At 35.8% G+C, this 26,010-nt stretch overlaps 2 protein-coding genes across 2 annotated transcripts; both read left to right on the forward strand.

Moving 5' to 3' along the window:
* The first annotated feature begins 3,682 nt into the window (after positions 1-3,682).
* On the forward strand, positions 3,683-16,843 carry ftcd (formimidoyltransferase cyclodeaminase). Its single transcript, XM_056448421.1, has 14 exons — positions 3,683-3,771; positions 6,238-6,421; positions 6,506-6,634; positions 6,907-6,995; positions 8,199-8,378; positions 8,546-8,683; positions 9,156-9,287; positions 12,912-12,973; positions 13,087-13,216; positions 13,713-13,874; positions 15,224-15,267; positions 15,624-15,762; positions 16,407-16,502; positions 16,704-16,843. The coding sequence occupies exons 1-14, from the start codon at positions 3,718-3,720 to the stop codon at positions 16,785-16,787; spliced, it is 1,623 nt and encodes a 540-aa protein (XP_056304396.1). The 5' UTR covers positions 3,683-3,717; the 3' UTR covers positions 16,788-16,843.
* Positions 16,844-21,332: 4,489 nt separating this feature from the next.
* On the forward strand, positions 21,333-25,525 carry mstna (myostatin a). Its single transcript, XM_056447781.1, has 3 exons — positions 21,333-21,723; positions 22,928-23,298; positions 24,580-25,525. The coding sequence occupies exons 1-3, from the start codon at positions 21,363-21,365 to the stop codon at positions 24,946-24,948; spliced, it is 1,101 nt and encodes a 366-aa protein (XP_056303756.1). The 5' UTR covers positions 21,333-21,362; the 3' UTR covers positions 24,949-25,525.
* Positions 25,526-26,010: the final 485 nt, after the last annotated feature.

A 26,010-nucleotide genomic window follows, 5' to 3' on the forward strand; every position in this document is an offset into this window, starting at 1 on the left:
AACTCTATATCTTACTACTGCTGCTAAAAATAACAACAAATAATTGCTTATAGTTGGGTCAATCCTGGCAAATGGTAATATTTCAGTCCCCTATATTTTTTTTAAAGTGTTTGTTGACTAAAATTACATTTTAAAAGCATTTTTCATTGATTTACTTTGTACATTATAATGAATCAAAATAATTTCTACATTAAAACCATTTTAGCAAAAAAAAAAAAATTTCTGTCACAAACCAAGCTATGGTCATGTCCCGGAGGCACTTTGAAATTGCATGTAGAAAAAAAAATTATAAAATGCACACAGTGTCATTTTTTCAGTATTACAACTATTTATTTGTGTTCATTTCTGGTGATAAATAAAAATTAAATAAAAAATAAGATTTTTTTTTTATAAAAACAGGCTACAAAGTTATGTCCCTCAATAAACTCAACCCTGTCACGCCAGCAATTCTCCAACTATACCAATTTAGACTCCATTCTCATATGACATCACAGACAGAAAGTGATATCATTCAGATCTTTGATCTCTGGTGCAAAAAAAGGCAAGATATATTTTAATTTATCTACATTTTTTGATGTTTATTATAGTTAGGAAGAGTAGGGTCAAGCTTAACAATTCAACCCCGAAACGTAAAACTAAGATGGATTATGATTGTTTTTTTTTTAAATGGTATTCGCAAACAATATAACATATTTTTGTTTAATTGCTGCCATGTGGGCCTTCTCTTTTAAACCACACGAGGAGCAGAGGTCATTTTGTTTTAAAAACTCAACCCCATCACACTCAACCCCGTTACACATGTCATTGTTTTGGGGTTGTAAACTTGTAACAGGATTGAGATTTTCACCAAATTTATCAAGAATTTTAATTAAAAACCATTTCAGTAAATAAATACTTACTAAAACTTTTTTTGTCACTGATAGAATATTTGAAGCAGTGTTTTCACTTAAACTCTGACGCAATTTTATGTCAGACATGGCACCCGTATCAGCAGCAGATTTTATATTGAATGTGTCACGAGTTTCATCATGAGTTAATGAAAAGCATTAAACACTGAGTTAATGCAGGGTTTCTTCTTCTACTCCTTTAAAAAGAGGAGTTAACAACACACTGTATAACCTTTATTTACTTCATAAAAAGCACATAAAAAATTTATCTGATAGTATTATCTTCAGAGAACTACAGAGTTCTACATGTCGTATATACAGATTAATAAAAGTTTAAAGCAATGTGTTTGCTACTTTTGTAGTTTTTGCCTTATTAAAAAGTAAAATCACTTTCCATTAAGATAATCCTCTTTTCCTTTTCTCCAATGTGCTCAAAATAATGAGAATTTTCCATTGCAGAAATGTAAAGCTCTGTCGTCTTTCTTTATGTCTGTTCCTGCATTCTTTCATCGCGTGCGGGATTCAACATGACTATGTTCGTTTTAATTCAGCAATTTATTTTTTAAAAGTGAATTAACTAAACTAAAAAGTAACTCGCATTACATTTTTAAAAAAGTAACTCAAATATTATCACTTAATTTTGAAAAGTAATGCGTTACTTTACTCGTTACTTAGAAAAGTAATATTATTATGTAACTCGCGTTACTTGTAATGCATTATCCCCGACGCTGATTATAAATATGCTGTTCTTAATTCAATTCAATTCACCTTTATTTGTATAGCGCGATTACAATGTAAAATGTAATGTAATAATGATAATAAAATTATTTCAGTATATTGACTATTATGTGATTAATGGTAACAATAGGCTATTGCTATTTACATAAAATAATATTTATGTTAACGCATTTAATATTATTATATATAAAAAGTAATAGAATTATATTATTAATACATTATTCATAATAGTATTAATAATAATAATAATAATAATAATAATACATTCATTCATTTTCTTTTTCGGCTTAGTCCCTTTATTAATCAGGGTTCGCCAAAGCAGAACGAACCAATAACTTATCCAGCACATGTTTTCCACAGCGGATGCCCTTCCCGCAGCAACCAATTACTGGGAAACGTCCATACACTCCAATTCACACACAAACACTACGAACAATTTCAACTATACCTCATGTCTTTGGACTGTGGAGTTGTGGGGGGGGGGAGGGGGAGGGGGACCGAAGCACATATAGCACCTGGAGGAAACCCCCACGAACACAGGGAGAACATGCAAACTCCACACAGAAATGCCAACTGACCCAGAAGAGGCTCGAACCAGCAACCTTCTTACTATAATACATTATTATTATTATTATCATCAATGCTAATATTATTAATATTAATATTATTTGTATTGTAATTATTATTGTTATATTGAATTGATTTTTTATCATAATTATTATTGATTTGTATTAATTACGTTTATTATTATTCTGCTACTGGTAACTATTATTTTTGCTAACACTACTTATGAAAATACAAAAAAATATATAATTCTAACAGTGTTGTTGTAAAATTACTTTAATTGTCTATCTATCTATCTATCTATCTATCTATCTATCTATCTATCTATCTATCTATCTATCTATCTATCTATCTATCTATCTATCTATCTATCTATCTATCTATCTATCTATCTATCTATCTGTCTGTCTGTCTGTCTGTCTGTCTGTCTGTCTGTCTGTCTGTCTGTCTGTCTGTCTGTGCATGCGTGTGTGTGTGTGTATTTATAATAGACACAAAAATTCATTCATTGTCATATTGTCATTGCTTTTAATAATTAAAATAATCATTAATATTACTATTAATATAATACTAAAATCATTGTTATTACTATTATTACTATTTTATTATATTTGAGATACTGCTTATAAAACATGCTTTAAATTATTCTACGCTTTTCGTTTACATTTCATATGACTCCTTAAATGACTATTTTCTGTTTTTGTGAACTTTACCCTCCTCGCTCTTGCATAACATCAGTGTTACTTTAACAAGTGGGTGTATCAGACCTGCGTCCCATCCAAAAACAAAGAGCTAAATCTGTGCTCCTCTTTCAGCTCTTTGGCCTATTTCTGGATCAGTCATTAACAGAAGTCCCAACCTGGTCATGATGCAACTGTCTGGGTGCTTTTCAAGAGTCATTTATTAAACCGTCTTTGCTTTATCAATTGACAATTTATGTTGGTTACTGCAGTACATACTGAACAAACAAATCTCTGTCTATGATTAAAGGGATAGTTCACTCTCAAAATAAAATTGTCATCATTTGCTCACTTGTTTCAGATCTTTACAACTTTCTTCTGTAAACACAAAAGAAGATATTTTGAAGAATGCTGAAACCTGTAACCATTGATTTCCATAGTTTTTGTTATTTCTATATAGAAGTGGATGGTTTTCAGCATTCTTCAAAATATCTTCTTTTGTGTTTACAGAAGAAGGAAACTAATAAAAGTTTGGAATAATTGAGGACGAGTAAATAGTGAGTACAATACATTTTTGGGGGTGAAATATCCCTTTAAGCTATAATCTTTAACCAACTATAAAACCAGCAGTATTTATAAGCTGGATTAAAAACATTTTCATCAATTTTTTGATAATAAATCCTCACCAAAAGGGTTTATCTGTGAAGACGGGAATCATTGCCAAATGACCTGAATCCAGTCCAACCGATGGGTTAATTATTCAAAACACATGTTTGCCGCCTGCTTTATAAGTTCAACATATAGGGAGGAAGGGTTGTCAGTATTGAAGTGTGTGTGTGAGGAAAGTCATGGCTAAACTGGTGGAGTGTGTGCCTAATTTCTCAGAGGGGCGTAACAAGGAGGTAAGATTAATGCTAATGTATAACTAACAAAACTAATTAGACATTATTATCCATAACAACAGTGTTTCAATGAAATATACTAATTAAAACAACAAGATTTTGATTTTATTGTTACTGTGTAAACAGCAAATAGCATTATTTTTTTTAAAGATTAACTTCATGCGTAATAATTGGATAGTTCACCCAAAAACTGAACATTTACCCACACTCAAGTGGGTTTTTTATTTCAACTTCTTATTAATTTCTTTCTTCTGTTGAACACAAAACAAGATATTTTGAAGAATGTTGGGAAAAAACACACATTGACAAAACAATACCATAAACGTTTATTTTTCCTAACATTCTTGAAAATATCTTCCTTTGTGTTCAACAGAAGAAAGAAACTCAAACAGGTTTGGAAGATTTAAAGCATAAGAATATGATGACAGAATTTTCATTTTTGGGTGAACTATCTCAGAATATTCAGCCTTCAGGATCTCAGGAGCATAAGAAGTACTAAGTTGCAAATAGGAAAACATGCAAATAGATAAACACTAATGAGCTGAGAAAACTTCTTCATCAGTTTGACAACACATGCAAATATAGGAACGTGCTGCAAATAGTGCAGATCACAACAGAACCCGGCTGCTTCTTGTTTGGAGTCAGCTGTGTTGTCGGAGATCTGAGAGGTCAGATTTGAGTTCATTTTAACATCTGAATCATATGATTTCTTGTGGTGTGAATATTTTTAGCTCTAATAATCTGATGAATTGCACAATCGATGTTGAATGAAATGCTAATTTAATGTTCAGTTAGCAAGATTTACTCTCAGAACTAAAACATACAAACAACAAAAAAGTGCAACTAGGATAAGCAAAAGATCTCATTTGAGATTGTGTGGAAGAATTATTAAATGTATAAGCAAAGGATAGGAGGGAAACAATCTTTCCCACACTTTCACTCAGTGCAGTGTGGATGCAAATATCTGACTCTCTGTTCATACAGTGTTTATATTGTCCATATGTGGAGACATCAAAGTGTCTGAGGTATTAAACCTCACAACATGTCCTTTTATTATGAATAAATAACTTTTTAAACACAGATTTACTATACTATATATTATTTTTAAGTTAAATTCTAGTTTGCACTCAGTTGTGGGCAATTACATTTGCACTCATTTGTGGAGAAAAACTCTCCATCAACATCCTCTGCTTTTCAGATGCCCGATAATTACAAGGACAAGCTAAATTTTACAGATGTTGGATCCAAATAAATTTAAACCACAGAAATAAGGCAAAAACAAGACAAGACTGTAATCGCCCCGCCTGAAAGAACTTATAGCCCGGCCCCAAAGGACTGATAGCCCCGCCCCAAATTACTGACAGCCCTGCCCCAAATTACTGACAGCCCTGCCCCAAATTACTGATAGCCCTGCCCCAAATGAATGATAGCCCAGCCCAAAAAGACTAATCTAATAGCCCGCCTAAAAAGACTGACAGCCCTGCCCTAAATGACTGATAACCCCACCCCAAAGGCTGTGGCCTAAATCAGGGGTTCCCAAACTTTTCAGCCCACGACCCCCAAAATGACAATGCCAGTGACTCGCAACCTCAACATCCTCTGAGGTCATTATAAATACAGAAACCTTGCATGCAATGGCACAAATACACACCAATAGACCCAAGTCTATTCTTCGTTTAATTTTTTTTATGTATGTCAGTGCTGTAAATGGGCCAGAAAGTTTGACCTGGTGTTATACAATCAATCTGCTGCATCTGATGCTATTGCTGTGTCTTTAATATAATGTAATTACCCCAGGTGTCGCAATCCAATGGAACTAGTAACTATAAGCTACTATAGCAACTATATAGTATATAGTAACTATAAACACCTATTTTTTCTTTTCAGGAGGTTATGGATAAAATATGGTAATTCTTATGGTTTAATAAAAATAAAAATATTTTTGGAAATCACCAGGCAACCCCCTATCATTGTCCTGTGACTCCTTGGGGGGTCCCGACCCCCACTTTGAGAACCACTGGCCTAAATGACTGGTAGCTCCACCCCAAATTAATGATAGCCCCGCCCAAAAGGACTGATCTGATAGCCCGCCCTAAATGACTGATATTCCCACCCCAAAGGACTGATAGCCCCACCCTAAAAGAATTCCATGTGACCAGAAGTGAAGAAAAGTCAATTTGAGGGGTAGGGAAGGTTGTGGTGTTTGATTAAAGATTACGAGGACAAATCAACTTTTACAGAATAACAAAGTGCACAGATGTGATGTTTATAATAAGCACTACTATATACATATAAAAATAAGAAGAGTGCATGTTAATTTCACGCCAACTTTAAATCAATGCACTCAATCGAATCAATTTTTAGATACTTCTCAAGTGTCGTGTTTCTGTTTGGTCACACATAAGGCACTGATGTAGCATAGCCTACTGAGCTTTTAAATGTTTTTTTTAAATGTATCACATCCAGGTTATTGACGCCATAGCTGATGCCATCTCTGCCACTGAGGGCTGCAGTTTACTGGACGTTGATCCGGGATCGTCAACAAACAGGACTGTGTACACTTTCGTGGGCTCTCCCATGACTGTAATCGAGGGGGCTCTGAACGCGGCCCGTGTTGCTTTTAAACTTATAGACATGACCAAACACTCCGGTACAAACTGAGATGTTAGCATTTGTTCAAATATTATACTCCAAATGAGTTTGGTTTGTAATAAAGTTAATGTTTTTTGAACAGGGGAACATCCTCGGACAGGTGCGATGGATGTGTGTCCCTTCATACCGGTGCAAAACATCACCATGGAGGAGTGTGTACAGTGTGCCAATGAATTTGGCCAGAGGTTGGCAGACATGCTGCATGTGCCAGGTGAGTTTGTATGAGCAAACGTCATTAAAGAGTTCTGAAGAGTGTGAATTCACCCTGGAATTAAGTTTAATTCGCTAATTACTCTCCATGAAGTGGTTACAACCCTTTATGAGTTTTAAGACAAAAAAAGATATTTTGAAGAATGTTCAGAACTAACAGATATCCATATTAGCAAAAAAAAGTAGTATGGAATTCAACTCATGAATCAAGTGGAGGACAGAATGTTAATTTTTAAGTGAACTATCCCTTTAACCCGCCTTCTTGTCTTGCAGTCTATCTTTATGGAGAGGCAGCTAGAAAAGAGAGCAGAAGGTCACTTCCGTCTGTCCGTGCAGGAGAATATGAGGCATTACCAGAGAAGGTCAAATCTCACATCACCTTATTTCTGAAATTATACTTCTTAAGTCCAGTTTATGCACCTGTGTCAAGTGCAAGTGGTAGGCTCGCCGGATACTTATTGGTTGTATCCAAAGTCACCCCCTATACCCTTAAATAGTGCACTATTTGAGGGAGCAGCCATATGTAGTGTCTGAAACCATAGGGGACATTTTGAAGTGTACTCAATCAGTCCCACAATGCATCACCAAAAATGTATGCACAACCTGTTTCTGATCACAAAAAGGCATCTACAGCAGAATCCTATTTGCTGTAAGTTTCAAAATAAAATATTATTTAATTAAAGTAACATCTGTATACATGAAGGAAATTAAAATACTTTGTTTCATTACATTACTAAGTGTTAAAAACTATCAGTGCTTAAACAAGAACTTGAAAATCGAATCCATCTAAAGGATTTATCTATCCTCGAAGCACAAAAATGGCTTGAATTCACTTGTTTGTTTTCTTTATACTCCTTTAAGTGAACTTTATCAGTGGACTAATGTAGGGAATTGTAATGTGAATCGGAACGCTGACAACGGAGGTGTGGATCCAAATGCAGAGTTTATTATACAGAGATGGTCAGGCAAGCAAAGGTCAACACAGGGGCAAACAGATGTATGTAGGCAAATCCAGAATCGTAGTCAATAACCAGGCAGGAAGCAAACAACAGAAACAAACAAAACAAAGCGAGGGTCAAAAACACAACATCGTATGTTCACAAAACTGTTCAACAAGACTCAGCTCTGAAGTGTGTGTGGGTGCTATATAAATAGTCCTAGAAATGAGTTCATGAGTAGCTTCAGCTGTGTCTGTCTGCAATCATGGGGATCTAGGCCAGGTGTGTGAGTGGTGCATGACTGGATCTTGAAGTCACTTTAATGGCGGATTTGTAGTTCCATGCAATACTGGGCGTTTACCAGCGATCTGCACAGGCTGTATCGCTGGAGATTGTGACAGGAATAGTGAATGAGGGTATTGCAGTTTACTTGACACAGAATTTTAAATTGGGCTTTACACCCATAACTGGGACTCACACCTGGGCAATTCATGTGACTTCACTGTCCATTAAAGAGTCTTTCCTCCAACAACTTTTAAATATATTAAGATATTATTTACGTTAAGAGGACTAATTTCTGAGGAACAAAGAAACATGTTAACACCTCTTTTGTTTTTCATCCCCCAGTTGAAAAAGAGTGAATGGGCTCCTGAATTCGGCCCAGCCACCTTTGTCCCCTCTTGGGGTGCAACAGTCACTGGTGCCCGAAAGTTCCTCGTCGCCTACAATGTGAATCTGCTGAGCACAAAGGAACAGGCTCACAGAATCGCGCTGGACATCAGAGAACAGGGCCGTAGTAAAGATCAAGTATGTCTTTGTCTGACGTCACTGTATTGGTTTCGGTTTTCACTGTGCGTCAAATCTAGAACTTGAGAATCAAGGCAATCTGACCTAATTATACATATCACTTCCTTGAGTTTTTCCTGATCCCTGATGATTCAATAAAAGTGTTTCTGAATGTTCCTCGAGTATAGCCCGGGCTTCTCAAAAAAGTTCAAGGAATGGGATGGTACCTGGAAGAGTCTAATCTGGCTCAAGTATCCACCAATATCCTGGACTTCGAGCTGACGCCAATGCACACGGTGTATGAGGAGATCTGTAGAGACGCCAAGGTGAGTCAACTTCAAATCTGAATTGGCATTTCAGGAATCGGTCTCATGCTCTCCACTCCTTCATGAGCGCCACAGCATCAGCTCAGGATACGGCCTGGTCCAGGATTATCAATACATTGGCATCATTTATTCATAGATCTTGGATCGCATCAATGGCGCTGCACAATCTCTAGAGGCCTCGGGATGAGGATCCCTTGGTGGAAATGGAGAATAAAGAAAATAATTAGCGTAGCTGCTGTTCATAGTGTATTTAAACACGAGATGCAAAATAAATGAAAATAGTAGTGCTATAAAGAATAGACTCTAAATAATAGAGTGCTATAAATGAAAATAGTAGTTATATAAACAAACATAGAAACAATAATGTAAAGCATATGAGTATTTGAATATGATCATGAATGTGTGCAATATACTGACACTGAGGAGAAGAAACGGAGTCAGATTGATCAACAGGATATCTGTTCATGCGCAGGACTTGAACCTTCCGGTGGTGGGATCTCAGATTGTTGGTCTGATCCCTCTGAAGGCCATGCTGGACTGCGCTAACTTCTACATTAAGAGAGAAAAGCTGTTTGTTGTGGAAGAGGAGCACAAAATACGACTGGTGAGTTCAAATTAAAGGGTTAGTTCACTCAAAAATGTAAAAAATGTAAAACAAATTCTGTTTCACACAATCCATTTGTATATAACATGACAGAATTAAGTTAACTTGTTAGTTTTTTTTGTGTGCAAATTTAAGTGGATTGAACATAAAACAATTAAAATATCCCCCAAAAATCTCTAGAATTGTTTTCAGCTTACTTTATATAAGAAGTTTGAACAAACAGCAAACGTCCTTTTTTAAATGTACTCACTCTAAAGTCATTCCAAGCCCCTGAAACCTTTGTTGGTCTTTTGAATACAAATTCAGACAATTTAGATGAACTCTGAGAGCTCCCTCATCCTCCATTCACTACAATGGCCCAGAGAAGTTCAAAGTCAAAACTCAAAACAGTATATGCGTCCTGTTATAAACCCCTGATGTTGGTCTGGGGGGAAATGGGGTTTGACATTTAGTGTACAATTAACATGAATTTATATACAGTTCAACTCAGAATTATTAGCCCATCTGAATTATTAGCCTCCCTTAATTTCTTTTTAACGGAGAAAAGATTTTACAACACATTTCTAATCATAATAGTTTTAATAACTCATTTCTAATAACTGATTTATTTTATCTTTGCCATGATGACAGTGAATAAAATTTGACTAGATATTTTTCAAGACACTTCTATACAGCTTAAAGTGACTTTTAAAGGCTTAACTAGGTTAATTAAGTTAACTAGACATGTTAAGGTAATTAGGCAAGTAATTGTATAATGATGGTCTGTTCTTTTGTTTATCGAAAAAATGTAGCTTAAAGGGGCTAATAATTTTGACCTTAAAATGTTTTTTAAAAAATTAAAAACTGCTTTTATTCTAGCCAAAATAAAACAAATAAGACTTTCTCCAAAAGAAAAAATTATCAGACATACTATGAAAATTTCCTTGCTCTGTTAAACATAATTTGGTAAATATTTAAAAAAGAAAAAAAGTTCAAAAGGGGGCTAATAATTCTGACTTCAACTCTATACAGTGAATGAAGTGCAAAAGAAAACCAAATCACACCAAAAACTGTGACTTTTATTCACATTTATCAAATTAAACAAAAACAATGATGTAATCAAAAATAAGGAAAAGAAGGTAACGCAAAATATACTATTTACATTATATACAATAGTTGGGACGAAAATAAAGATGGGGGTAAACAAGAGAGCTGACAAAAGGGACGTGGGTGGCGCTAAAGAAAAGAACAAAACCCAAACAATGCCTAACTACCAGTAGTAGTGGAAAGAGTACTGTAAAATCATACTCGCATAAAAGTACCATTACTTGCTTAAAAAATGTAGTTCAAGTACACTAAAAGTATCTGTTGTTAACATTACTCAAAGTATGAGTAAAAAGTAGACCTTTTAAAAGCGAGTATTATTCTGTAAAAAGCTGATGCATTGACATTTGAATTGTTGATGTGTGTAAACGTAACATTCTGAAGTACATCAAGTTATTGCACATCACAAAACGTTAATTATAGGTTATGTCAGGATGGACCATTAATAATTATAGGATGTCAGGTGACCAAAATTCAATGTCAAGCCATCGCCTAAGGAAAACGTTTTTTTGACCTTCAATAACAACATCACATGCCGTTGATATTTGATTGATTTTAGGTTGTGTTGGAAAGTGACTAAAATCCATCTTAAGCCAATGTCCTATTGATGTCAAATACTGACATTTTTCATCAGATGTGGCAACCAAAATCAAACATCTGATAAACGTCATAGTGGTAACGTCCACACAACGTCAAGCTGTAACATCATTATATGTTGATATTTGGTTGATTTTAGGTTGAGTTGGAAAGTGACTAAAATCCATCTTAAGCCAATGTCCTATTGATGTCAAATACTGAGATTTATTCGTCAGATGTGGCAACCAAAATCAAACATCTGATAAACGTCATAGTGGTAACGTCCACAACGTCAAGCTGTAACATCATTAAACATTGATATTTGGTTGATTTTAGGTTGTGTTGGAAAGTGACTAAAATCCATCTTAAGCCAATGCCATATTGATGTCAACTGACATTTCTTCGTCAGATGTGGCAACCAAAATCAAACATCTGATAAACATCATAGTGGTAACGTCCACACAACGTCAAGCTGTAACATCATTATACGTTGATATTAGGTTGATTTTAGGTTGGATGTTGGACATTGACGTCAGCCTGACATTGGGTACTGATGTCAGCCCTATTTTCATTAACAAAACAAATGCAATGTCCACACGACATTGGAGTACAACGTGAATCTATAGTCATGTTGACGTCTTGTGTCCTGCCAATGTTTCTATTAATGTTTAAGGCCATTTTGGTCATCATACAGCAAACATCCGTCATCTTCTCATCAGTGACATGCATCTAAGCAGTCTCTGGGTCAATGCGCGTAAAGATTTTGAACATCTTCTTGGACACTTTTAATGCTTCCAAATAGTTTGCGGCAATTACAAATCACCCATGTCTTGAGGTAGTTCAGTATGATGTGATTTACCTTCTATGTATGATTTGATTGGACAGGAATCACAGGACGGATTCTTCTAATCCCCATAGACAAGAAAAAATAAAGTAGTGACTGCAGGTTGAAGGAAAGCAGTGGAGTAAAAGTACCAATACTACACTAAAAATGTACTCAAGGGAAAGTAAAAGTACACATTTTAAAAACTACTTAGTAAATTACAATTCCTGAGAAAAACAACTCAATTACAGTATTCTAAGTGTTTGTAATTTGTTACTTTACACCATTGCTAACTACCCAACAAAATATAACTAACTAAATGAAAACAAAAGGAATAAACACACAATGAGGTCTTCAGCTTATCCTGATTCTACTCTATCACTGGCTCAATCAGAATATTATCAAGCTCTGAGAATATGTTTGTGTACACAAATTGTATACGTCACTGCACAGTGATCATGAATGTGCGCAATATACTGACACTGAGGAGGAGAAACTGTTAAAAAGTTGTTATTTTTGTTTTAAGTATGTATAAAAAAGGATCGTAGCTTGATAATGTTACAATTGAGGGCATATGGTTTGTTTTGAGGATGTTTTTCACCATTTTTCTGGACTTCTCAGAACCATTGTTGTCTATGGAGGACGAGGGAGCTCTCAAATTTCACTACACAAAATATCCTAATTTGTGTAATATCTTAAATCAGAAGCAAGTAATTATTAATAGAATTTTCATTTTTAGGTAAACTAATACTTTAACTATTAAATATTCGAGACAGTAAATCAGGTTTTATTTCATCCCTGTTACGTCCCATGTGGCTCGGAGGATGAAAAGGGCTAAACATAATTATGACAACCCAATTTTTTAAAATTCCCCTGAGACGCTAGCTGCTATGAATCGACACGGACAACGGACATGGCAAAAAGTGGATAACTTGATTTACAATGATAAAGATAAGAAAGAAAAAATACGAAAATTTTAATCACCAAAAGTATATTTACATATGTGTACAATAAATGCAAAAGAAACAAATAAGCAAATTGAAACAAACCGTACAGAGAGGAAAGCAGTGCCAAATCAAAGAAAATAACAAATTAAACATGCTAACTAACACCCCCACCCCCCTTTATTATTCATTTGTCAGGTTATCAGTAAACTAGGACTCGACTCTTTGGGGCCTTTTGATCCAAAGGAGAGAATTATAGAGTAAGTCCTAAAGCTTAAAATATCTGAATGTGTATTTATGAAATATTACACAGTGTTTTTCTGATTGGAGTCTAACTGGAGAACTCTGTCTAACTGGCTGATTTTGAGTTTAGGTATATGGTTCAAAACAATGAGGACGATGGCCGGCTCGTGTCTCTGACTCTGCAGAAGTTTGTTCACAGTGTCGGGGCCAGAACAGCGGCTCCTGGTGGAGGGTCTGTTTCTGCAGCAATCGCTGCTATGGTAAACAATGTTATAGTTGTGAGGTATATTCTTTAAAAAAATGATTTAGAATATACAATAATTATTTTATTTTTAAATGACCTTTTTGGTGGGTTGAACATTTTTGCTTACAATTCATTTAAATTTTTACAATACAATTTTTAGGTGTAAACTGGGGAAAAAGTGCAGAACCAATTTGTTTTTAATAGCCTCATTTAATTTTTTGGGTGTGTGAGGAAATACTAATTTTTTTTTGCTGTGTCTATTTTTTATTAATTAGAAAACAGATATAGATTGATCAGAAGATATACTGCTTTTATATATTTATGTTTGTTTACAAAATATAACAAATTATACAATATTACAAAATATTACAAATACTATACTCAACTTAAACTTGTTTATACACAAACAGTTAATATATTCCTACATTATACATATTAAAATGCATTTTATAAAAGTGCTGTGCTGTGCATGTGCTGTATATACACTATCTGTTTTTTTGTGTGATTGTAAGGGAGCAGCTCTGGGCTGTATGGTCGGTCAGATGACGTACGGAAAGAGACAGTTTGAGTCTCTAGATGGGGAGATGAGAAAACTCATCCCTCCTTTTCATGAAGCCATGAACGACTTATTATTAAAAGTGGACGCGGATTCAACTGCCTTTAACAGCTACATGGTACACAATCACATATAAACAATATATTTGGAAAATATTTAATGCAATGTTAATTTAATCTCACTCAGACTATCCAAGTTTACTTATTCAGAAGAACAATCAGCAATATTTTGAGCTGAAACTCTAATCTTTGCCGATTATAAAAATGTAAGTTGACATTTTTGTATTTTGAGAGTCATTAATATATATATATATATATATATATATATATATATATTATATATATATATATATATATATATATATATATATATATATATATATATCCTGTTACCTAGCTGGGGATTCTTTTCAGGTGCTCTTTTAAAAAAAAAAATTCTTGAGATGCTAATGGTCCAATCTGATTCAAGCTAAGCTATTTATCAAAGCACTTTTTTTTTGAATGTTTTGATTAAGAAGCTAATTGTCTAATCCAATGTAATGATTTAAGCTATGCTAATTATTGAAACTTTTTAGAATTTTTTTATTGAGATGCTAATGTTCTAATTCGATTCAATGATTTATGCTAAGCTATGCTAACTATCAAAACTCTTTTTGGAAATTCTTTGATTGAGATGCTAATGGTCTAATCTGATTCAACAATTTACGCTAAGCTAAGCTAACTATCAAAACTTTTTTTTTTTTTTTTGATTAAGATGCTAATGATTCGATTCAATGATTTATGCTGAACTCTCGAAACTCTTAAAAAAATTTTTGATTGACATGTTAATACTCTATTTTGATTTAACGATTAGTGTTAAGCTAAGCTAATTATCAAAACCTTTTTAAATTCTTGATTAAAATGCTAATGGTCCAATTCAGTTCAATGATTTATGCTAAGCTAATTACTGAAACTTATTTTGAAATTTGATTGAGAAATGAATGGTCTAATCAGATTCAATGATTTATGCTAAGCTAAGCTAATTATCAAAACTTTTTTTTATTTTTGATTGCGATGCTAATGGTCTAATCCAATTCAATGACTTATGCTAAGTTAAGCTAATTATCAAAACTCCTTTTTGAAATGTGATTGAGATGCTAATAGTCTAATTCGATTCAATAATTTATGCTAAGCAAGGCTAAAACTGTTTAAGCTAAAAGTGTTCCCGCCAGACCCAGTGATTGGCTGAATGGATTAAAAAATGGTAAAACTGTTTAACTCCAGATGACTTGTAAAATGAGACTATTTCCAAAAAAGTGGAGTGTTTCTTAAATGTTTACTGAAAAAAAAAAATCTCAGATGGCCTGAAGGAGAGTAATTTAACAACAAACCTTCATTTTTGGATTAACCATTGCTTTTAAATGGTAAATATTTTACTTATGTAACATATTTACTTGTGTAGTTGACAAGATCTTTTCTGTCATTACAGGCTGCTCTGAAAATGCCCAAAGGCACGGCAGATGAAATCAAAAGGTAAAGATTAACATTTCTATTGTGCTTACACAAAACAGAAGTCATCCATCAAACTAGACAAAATACGTGCAACAATAATGAAGGAACATTCTGTGTCCTGTTAAACCAGTTTAAGGGTTCAGTTGATGTAAAAACATTCCACACACCACTAAGAAATACGAAAGACTGGCAAAGACCTGACATATATTTGCAGAGAAGCGTCTGACTGATAAAACAAACACATTATGCAAGCGCTCAGTTAAACACAACATTGCTAAAAACAAATATGGATCAGTAGCTATACATTAACTCTGCTGTTTGTCAAAATCATATGAAAGTTCAGCACTGATTGGCTGTATGTTGTGTTCGTTTGTTAGGAGGGAGGAAGCCATGCAGGAGGGTCTGAAAGCGGCGGTCTGTGTTCCTCTGTCTCTGGCAGAGAGAATAAACACACTCTGGCCGCATATTAAAGAGATGGTCAAATACGGAAATGGGGCATGTAAATCAGACATTCAGGTGAGAGATATGAAATGAAAAGGTTCATGCTTTTTGAATAAATATGTTTTTATTATCTGAAATATGTGCTATATGCATAGAGCGGGTAAAATAAGTATTGAACATCAGCATTTTCTCGTTAACTTTATTTCTAAAGGTGCTGTTAACTTAAATTTTATTAGATATATACATAGACATACAAAGACAACTAAGCTAATTAAATAAGAATTGAAGTTATGTTTAATAAAATGAAATGACACAGGGAGACTGATTGAACACAGAAAGAAAGGAAGGTTTAAAAATGCATGGAAAGCTCAGACAGCAGCTGAAATCTCTCAGTAGTTAATCAGCAACCCTCTGCCCTTCGTCAAATTTATATTAGCTTCTTCAGTCCAACATCTACATTAGCAGAGGATGAAGATGAAACCAGAGTGCACATTTCAGCAAGGCAATAATCCAAAACACAGTTAAGGAAATTTTGAAATGGTTTCAGAAAATAATTAAAGCTGAAGAATGGCCAAGCCAATAACCTGACCTGAATCCAATAGAAAATAAGAACTGAAGATCATAGTTGACAGAAGAAACCCACAGAAACATTAAGATTTTTAGACTGTGTTGAAGTATTGCATGCATTTACTTGAATTTTTGACTCTTTGTATGATCAGGTAGCGGCTAAAGCTTTGGAAACGGCAGTATATGGAGCTTATTTCAACGTCATTATAAACCTGAAGGACATCACAGACGCTTCATTCAGGGCCAGCGTGAGTATATCCGACATCTGTCTGATATCTAGGTCCTGCTTCCCAAATGATTTATTAGATATCCCACATGTTTTTTCCGGTTTAATAACCCACACGCTCAGTGATATGAAACCTCTTTTGAGGAACCAATAAATGTCAACGAGCAAATTGAGAAAATGTTTCTGACACTCACGAATGATTTTGTGGCTTGTTGATTTGTAGACTGAAGCAAAAGTGTCTGCGCTGTTGAAGAGCTCCAGAGAGAACGCCAACATAGCGCTGGAGATGGCAGAACAGAGGAAATGATGACACAGCCGGACTGTAACTCACAACACGTCAAATAAAGACTGAAATGAAGACATGCTAATGTGCAGTTTGTGTTATTTTTGCTATTAAACACTTTGGTTTGTTATTTTGACTTAAAGTAGCCGTGAAATCTACAGTATAAATAGTTTTCTAGATGTTAAGAGTGTTGCCTTAACATGCAGAAGTATGTTAATCTTAAAGGGGACCTATTATGCTCCAATTGACAATATTTACAGTAAATCTCTGCAGTTTTTAGAGAGCGTATGTGAAGTTGCAGCTCAAAATACCCCACAAAAAATGTTTTAAAGGTCTTTAAATCAGCCCCTTTTAGGCTTTGATCCTAATTGTGTCATTTTGGTGACTGTTGCTTTAAATTAAAATGAGATTAAACTCTTTTTAAAACAGGGCGGAGCTACAAATGCCTATGTTTCAGCATAGTGGCAGATTTAAAAACAAGACTAATGTTCTATGCTAATGAGGGAGATATGGTCACTAATGGGCGGGGCTTTCCCCCTCTGATGATGTGTACAAATAGAGAATGTCAATCAAAGTTGACATGCAGACTACGAATTACGTCACAACCGAACTAACATCACACAATTCAAAGCACTTCACAGGACCTTTAAGCAAACCTTGTCAACCACCCAAAATACATTAGCATAACTAGCATTGAGTTTTACACTGACAAGAACCACCCATATGTTCAGTAGAAAAGTAAAGACATTTTGAAGGCCGAATTTGAATAAAGCTGAATTTTACATTTGCATTTTTTTCCTGATGATTCACCAGCAGGTGGTGCTGTGACTGACCCTCGCCATCATCTGTTGTTATTTATGCATCTATTTAAGCTTCACTGCTGGAAAAAAGGAGATAGTGTCCGGCTGTCCGCAAAGACATCTGTACCGGCAGTTGCTGCAGAACAGCTGTAGCAATAATGTCCTCAGTCATCATTCCTGCATATTCAAAAAGTGTAACACCACAGAAACAGTAACATGGCCTCACTCGTTTACAGGCACCTCACTGTTTTCTTGTGTACCCATTTTCAGGTGTTCAGAGAGACATTTGTATTAGCCATTGTTTAGCAATTAGCAATAGTTTTTATTAGCTATTTAGCAATACTACAGTATAGCAGACAGAATCTGTAAATTTTTGTGCCATTTCTGTGCAAAATTTTGTAAAGTAAACAAAATTTGAACTACTTGTTTGCTAAACAAAGCTACAGCAGGTCTCTCATATAATCAATTCACTAAAAGACAGGAATTATTACTTTACAAATTGTATTGTACACAAATTAGCTAAACATTTGTATATTATTGAATAATATAACTGAAATAAATATAAAAATGAATAAATATATGTTTACACAAGTCTAATCAGCAGTTTTCTGAAGATTTTTGTGGGCGCAAATTATGTGTGAGCCTACTCATAGGTCATTAGTAGAATCACACAGAATCTGAGCCCGCAGAAATGAGCAGATTTCAGATAATTGTTTATTTACTTTATGTACAGTTGAAACTAGAAGTTTACAAACACTGTATTAAAAGACACATAACCATAAAAAAGCCAGATGTTAATGTGACTAAACTCTTTTTTCTTTTTTACTCTTTTAGGTAAGTTAGGATTATCAAATTAGTTTCTGTAATGCTCAATAGCAGAATAATGAGAGATATTTTTTGAGAAATTGTTATAACTTTTCTTGAAAGTCAAGTTTACATACACACAAGATTATTATGCCTCTGAAAAAGCTCAGATGATGGTGTCAAGATTTTGGAAGTTTCTGATTGGCTAATTGAGAACATTTGAGTTAATTGGAGGCAAAACTGTAGAATAGTATTTAAGGGAAACCTCAAACACACTACTTCCTTGTGTGACAACATGGGAAAATCAGCAAGCCAGAATCAACAAAAAATTTGCTAAATACAATTTGCTAAATTAGACTGGGAAAAAGAATCATTTTTGGAGCCATGTCCTGTGGTCTGATGGAACTAAGATTGAACTGTTTGGCCATAATGACCATGTCCTGTGGTCTGATGGAACTAAGATTGAACTGTTTGGCCATAATGACCATTGTTACATTTGGAGCACAATAGGGAAAGCTTACAAGCTTATGAACATCATGCCAACTTTGAAGTATGGGGGCGGCAGCATCATGTTGTGGGGCTGTTTTGCTGCAGGAGGGACTGGTCCACTTCACAGCATAGATGGCATCATGAGGAAAGAACATTATGTAGAAATACTGAAGCAACATCTCAAGACATCAGCCAGGAAATTAAAACTTGGCCACAAAAGGGTCTTCCAAACAGACCGTGTCCCTAAGCATACTGCCAAATTAGTTGAAATGTGCTTTAAGGTCAACAGAGTGAATGTTTTGGAGTGGCCATCACAAAGCCCTGATATCAATCCAATAGAAAATTTGTGGGCAGAGTTGAAAAAGCTTGTGCGAGCAAGACAACCAACAAATCTGACTCTGTTACACCAATTCTGTCAAACTATTGTGAGAAGCTTGTGGAAGGATACCCAAAACATTTGACCAAAGTTATACAGTTTAAAAGCAAAGCTAAAAAAAATACCAAGGAAATGTTTGTAAACTTTTGACTGTCTAAAAATTAATAAAAAAACTTCTCCAAAAACAATTCTCTCATTATTCTGGCATTGAGCAAATGTAAATCATTTAGGCAATCCAAACAGTAAAAAAATAGTAAAAGTTTAGTAAGATTGACCATCGGACATTTAAAAAAAAAAATGGTTATGTTACTTTTTTCAGAGTGTATGTAAACTTCTGGTTTCCACTGTAACTGTGTTTACTTATGTAAATGTGTTATATACAGTATACGTTACATAGATATGTGTTATATATTTGTATTTATATTCATTTCAGTAATATTATTAAATAATATGCAACTGTTTAGATAATTTATGTACAATTCCGTTTATGAAGTAATATTTTCTGTCTTTTGGTAGAAATATTCCACGTAAATCCGCCGATTTGTTTTTTACAAAATGTTACGCAAAAAAAAACAGATTCTGTTAAAACTAAAAATCACTCCGAATCCAACTAAAATACTTTAACAACCATATAGCAACCCATTAGAAATGATTCAGAACAGCCTATATACAGGGGCGGACTTAACCAATAAGCGAGGTAAGCAACCGCTTAGGGCCCCAGGGATTAAGAGGGCCATAAAGCCTACATTAATCATATAGTTCTTTTATTTATTTCCTTATCTTATATCCTCTATTTCCGTATCTTATGTTGTAAAATCTGTCTATAACCATTCAGATTTTAATTACTCCTGTTCAAAACCAGGGGCCCAAATGAATAGTGGAAAGTTCCTTCTGTACCACACAAGCAAATATTAAAATCTAACAACCAATATGGCCAACTAACTGTACATAGGTAATTTGTGAACTTGTTTTTTATTTGTAAATTTATTGTATTTAATTTTACATTGAGAAGATAAAGGTTCCACTTAGCTTATTTACAAAAAAAACCCAGAATCTACAGAGAAAAAAATATCTACAAAGAAAGAGTGTTTTGCGTTTCAATGCTTGGGCCCTATAACTTGAATTGCTTAGCGCCCCCAAAACTAAGTCCATTCCTGCCTATATAGCAACCCTATTGCTGCCTCACATAACACTCAAACGTATTTCTTAGGTGTTTAAAAACAAGCTTAAATCAACAGAAACCCTGTGGAAACCACATAGAAACACTCTTACAACACTCTTACAACCATGTACCAAAAAAGACTCAGAACAACCTAGCACACCCCTAGTAACTACCAGGAACATGCAGACAACATCAGGATGGCATGCTACCTTTTCATCTGTAAGTTAAAATTGTCTCCCTGGAATGATTTTTTTTAACAACTTTATAACTTCACTCTGCATTCAGTTTTAGTTTCCATTGCAACAATTCTAAACATTCTAAATCTTACATTCTAAATTCCATAGGTGGGATGGTATTACTAGGGGAATAGAAATAAAAATCCCACAAGTAGAACTGTACAACTCCAAGAACTGCATCACTCTAACAAAAAACATATAGGTTCCACCCACCCAGAAACATTCTATTCTCTATATAGTAACACATTCAGACCTTAACAACCTTTCAGAACAACCGCCTAGCATCTAAACTACCCATCTTAAACACTGATATAATCATAGTCAAAAGTGATGCAAAAACCTCACAGAAACCACCTTGCAAAGTCTTAAAGTTTAAAAATACAAATCAGGATGGCTATACATGAGTGCATCAGATCACAACAGTCTTCATAGTGAAGTTCTTATGATATGGTAGTGTACTGCATTCATAGTATATACAGCAAAGCAAACAAAAGAGCTTGTGAAAATCCTCAAATCAAAATGTCCTTTTAGAATTTACCCAAATCTCTGTACAGCCACATCTGGACTTGCTCTTATCAACCCAACCAATCATAAGATATCTAACAGCAGGGAATCTTAAATATAAAACTGCCTGGGAGGCTGCACATCTGTCCAGTGCTGTTTGGAGAGAGTGCATAAAGGTGCTTGTCTGTTCCCAAATGAGTAACCGTCTATAAAGGCTCATCAGAAGACATGTTTCTCCTTCTTTATCTGAGCTTTTGGGGTGTGTTGGGGTCACAAAATCAAAACCTGAGCACAACAACGACAACAACGACGCAAGCATTTGTGACACCTGGAGACGACAACGGCCAGTGCACGACCTGCCAATTTAGACAGCAGAGTAAACTCTTGCGCCTACATTCTATCAAGTCTCAGATTTTGAGCATTCTGCGCCTAGAACAGGCTCCGAACATCAGTAGAGATACGGTCAAGCTACTCTTACCCAAAGCACCTCCGCTGCAGGAGCTCCTGGATCAGTATGACCAAAATGGAGGTATTAGTGAGGATGAGGAACAAGCAAGCAGCGAGACCATCATTACTATGGCCACTGAATGTAAGTACCATGATGTGCTGCAATATATAGTGACTGAAATTGTATTCAGGCACTTAGATCACACTTAAAAAAGTGAGAAATGTGTAGAATCAATTGCAAATGCCATTGTTTTTATTTTATTTTATGTTTTTAAGAGTGACTTAAGCATCCAAATATATTGGGGGATGTTGTAATACTTAAAGGGCTGACTATGAACTTACTTTGGTTCATTCATTCAGCTGTTGTTGGAAGATGGCCAAAAGCAACAGACTTTGTTATATGCAGAGCTGTGCACATTTGGCCGGTGAAAAGAATGGCTCTTACAGGGATTTTCAAAGGGAACTTCAGTTTCTAAAAAAACATACAGTAGTTCCACCAATAATGTTACATCAATAAAACTGTGGTAACTGGTATTTTCCACCAGTGTCAGCAGCAAAAAAAGTACAGAAAGATATGCACAGTAATAACCTTAACATCTAGCAATGGCATGTGTGGCCTAAGGGTTAGAGAGTCTGACTTGTAATCCAAAGATTGTGGGTTTGATAATGGTGAACTGAAATTTGCAGAATAGTTGTCAAGGAAGAAGAACTACAGATCCCTGATTGATATTGCACCATGGTAAATGTGTGCGCTTTAGAAAGAATGTGCCTTAATTCCCTTACATGCTCATCAAAATGTCACTTATCCTTTTGTAGACTCTCAGACAAAAAGGTACATAAGCTGTCCCTTTCAAAAGGTACACATTTGTACCTAAAGGGTCCATACTGACACCTAAAAGATACATAATAATTACATAATAGCATCCCTTTTGAAATTTTATGGTACTAAAATGTACTCTTTGAAAAGGTCCCTACCCAGTGACAGCTTGTGCAACTTTATTTTTGATAGTGTACCCTTAAAGCAAGGGTATGCAGGTTCAGTCCTAGATTTAATCAAGCCTTGATAAAACACCTGCCTGTAGTTTTCTAGTATAACTCAAGAGATCTGGGCAAAACTGTTTAGGGCTGTGGTCTCCAAACTAAACTGGCCTAACCTTCTCTTGAAGAGACAAACGTGACTTTATCGGTCACTAAAATCTACATATTATAACCTTAAGGTACTACAAATCTTTTAAACCATGTCCCTGTACTGGCATTGACAAGTTTTCTGTACACCTGGATGTACTGTTTTTTCCCCATCATAACAAAGTAGAAAAGGTGTACATGATCTTATTAATACCTTGCAGCTCAAGCCATCACCCAGCTTGTGGGAATGCCTAAGTGTTGCATGTTCGCATTGAGTCCAAAGATTCTGCCTGACAGCATCCTGAAGGCCCTGCTCTGGATCTACCTCCGACCAGCTGAGGAGCCAACCACAGTCTACATCCAGATATCTCATCTGGAGTCTTCTTCTGAAGGGAACAACCACTCGAGTATACGTGCGCAAAAAATTGACGTGAATGCCCGGACAAATTCTTGGCAACACATCGACATGAAGCAGCTGTTGAAACTCTGGCTCAAACAGCCCCAGAGTAACTTTGGGATAGAAATCAAGGCCTTTGATGCAAATGGGAATGACCTGGCAGTGACCTCCACAGAATCTGGAGAAGAAGGACTGGTAAGTTGGTGCATGACTTGATATTTCAGTATAAGCTTCTTTATAATGAAACAAACAACAATTTCCTTGTCAATACAGGACAAACTTTGATTAACATAAGTTTTATTATGCCTTGTTTCCTCTGAGTGATATGGTTCAGCACAGTACAGTACTGTATGATTTGGTACTGGTCACCCTAATCAGGGTTTTTTTTCATTGCCAACAGTATCCTTGTTGGTAGGTGTGGTGTACCAGAAAGTTCTGATCAATGTCATTCTCACATGAAAAAGAAAACCGTACAGATCATTTACATATTGTGTCTTTTGTTAACTCAAGTTCATTGTTTAAAATAAACACGCGACAAGCACACTATTAGATGCAACATGTGAACGGCCCCATAAACAACAACAAAAGACATACCATTCATTCATTTTCTTTTCGGCTTAGTGCCTTTATTAATCTGGGGCAGCCACAGCGGAATGAACCGCCAACTTATTCAGCATATGCTTAACGCAGCGAATGTCCTTCCAGCTGCAACCCATCACCGGGATACATCCATGCACACTCATTCACACACATACACTACGGACAATTTAGCCTACCCAATTCACCTATACCACATGTCTTTGGACTTGTGGGAGAACCCAGAGCACCTGGACGAAGCCCACGCCAACACAGGGAGAACATGCAAACTTCACACAGAAACGCAGAGGCTCGAACCAGCGACCTTCTTGCTGTGAGGCGATCGTGCTAACCACTGCGCAGCCAAGGACATACCAAAGATTTTAATCTTGCTTCTTGGCATGCGATTGCTTGACCATTCACCGGTGAGTCTAGCTTCACATAAGGGTACCCCATTTGGAAAGGGTGCCAAAAAACCTGTGTGCTACTATTAGTTGTTTTGGTATCTTTAAAAGTGGACATGGAAATAAATGCATGCTGTACTGTACCGACCCACACCACTCAGTGGAATTGGGCCATGAAAGTATTAACTCACCAAGTATTATTGTAGATAGAGTAGTCTTAAGGTCAATACTTGACCTAGATTAACACTTGACCTAAAGATGAAAATTCTAGTCTTTATTTATAATCTTCCTCACCAATCAGGTAATATCAGGTTTAAACCTACCTTTCAGAACCTTGCCCTCTCCGAAGGGATTATTATTCTTATTGAGGATTAGGTTGGTCCAGGGCTGCTCCTGTAAAAGTGTTTGGCAATTCCTGTCAACTATGCACTTAATTGCATCTAAGCAGATTTGGTATGCATGACTTATCTTATTGTTCTTGTGTCCGCCCTTCCAGCAACCCTTCCTGGAGGTGAAAATATCAGACACCGGGAAGCGATCCAGACGGGACACTGGCCTTGATTGTGATGAGCATTCCACTGAATCTCGCTGCTGCAGGTATCCACTCACGGTTGACTTCGAGGACTTCGGATGGGACTGGATAATTGCTCCCAAGCGCTACAAGGCCAATTACTGCTCCGGTGAATGTGTGCAGAAGTACCCCCACAGTCACATCGTCAACAAGGCCAACCCAAGGGGCAGTGCAGGTCCCTGCTGCACTCCTACTAAGATGTCACCCATAAACATGTTGTATTTCAATGATCGTGAGCAGATAATCTACGGAAAAATCCCTTCGATGGTGGTAGACCTTTGCGGTTGCTCTTGAGCCCAGTGGTTTCTTGAGTCACTAGGACAGTAAGCCCTTACTGCTCTGGACCAGAGGGAAGCGAAAACAACCTTTACCTTGACCCTGACAAAATAGTTCCTGCTAAAATAAATTGACCACACCATTATTCCCAATAAGCCAACTTAGCCAATTCTTTTTAGCTCATTCTCATCAACTATTGCACACAAGGACAAACGTGGTAGCAATGTGACAAGGGTTTCTTTGTTTGTGAAGGTATAAGGCTTCCCCATGTGAATGCATTTGAGCATAGAGATGACCTGATGGGCTTTACCGGAGTGATATCAGAATGTACAAATAGCAAAAAGTACTTTTAGGTTTTAAATTAATGTCAAAGGGGGTTGTATAGTTGATTATTTATATAAAGTCGCTTATCCCCCAGTGACCCAAAAACAAGAACGCTGACCCAGAAACTCACTCAACATGACGTCTCAACAACAGACTTTAGGAATTCTGCAGTTGGTTCATAGTATATGGGTAGCTGATGATTGATTGAAATAGGTAAGCCTCTTTGTTACTGTAACTTGTCACAATTTATAAATGTACAAATAATCCTTAAATACTCTTTAAATTGTCTTTAGACATTGCTGGAACATCATCAACTACAGAAATAAGAGCATCTTATGTTCTTGTTTTAATAGTTAGCCTATTAGCTGTTTGTCTAGAGACTGCATAGATTGTATGGTTTGAACTTATGTTGTAGTGTTGATCCATGATATCAAGTAAAATGTCTGTTTCTGATGTCTCTGAGGAGTTCGTTTCATGTGTCCTTAAAGGACCTCTTCAGTGTTGTCCCTTCCTAACCACCATGACACCACTGACACCATTCCAAGCATGTGGAGAAAATTAGGGTGCTCAAAATCAACAAACCCATGTTCAATGGAAGAAAAGCCTGACCTGTTTTATTTTGTTCTCTAAGGCTCCCTAGAGAGATGGAGGCCCTGTGAGGCAATAACAGTGGAAGCCAGTCCCCCAGGACAATGAGTGCACGTAGAAATGTTATATTTTGCTGCAAGTTTTATAATATAATCCGTGATATTAGTT

Source organism: Danio aesculapii, chromosome 22, assembly GCF_903798145.1.
Source record: "Danio aesculapii chromosome 22, fDanAes4.1, whole genome shotgun sequence".
Taxonomy (NCBI): domain Eukaryota; kingdom Metazoa; phylum Chordata; class Actinopteri; order Cypriniformes; family Danionidae; genus Danio; species Danio aesculapii.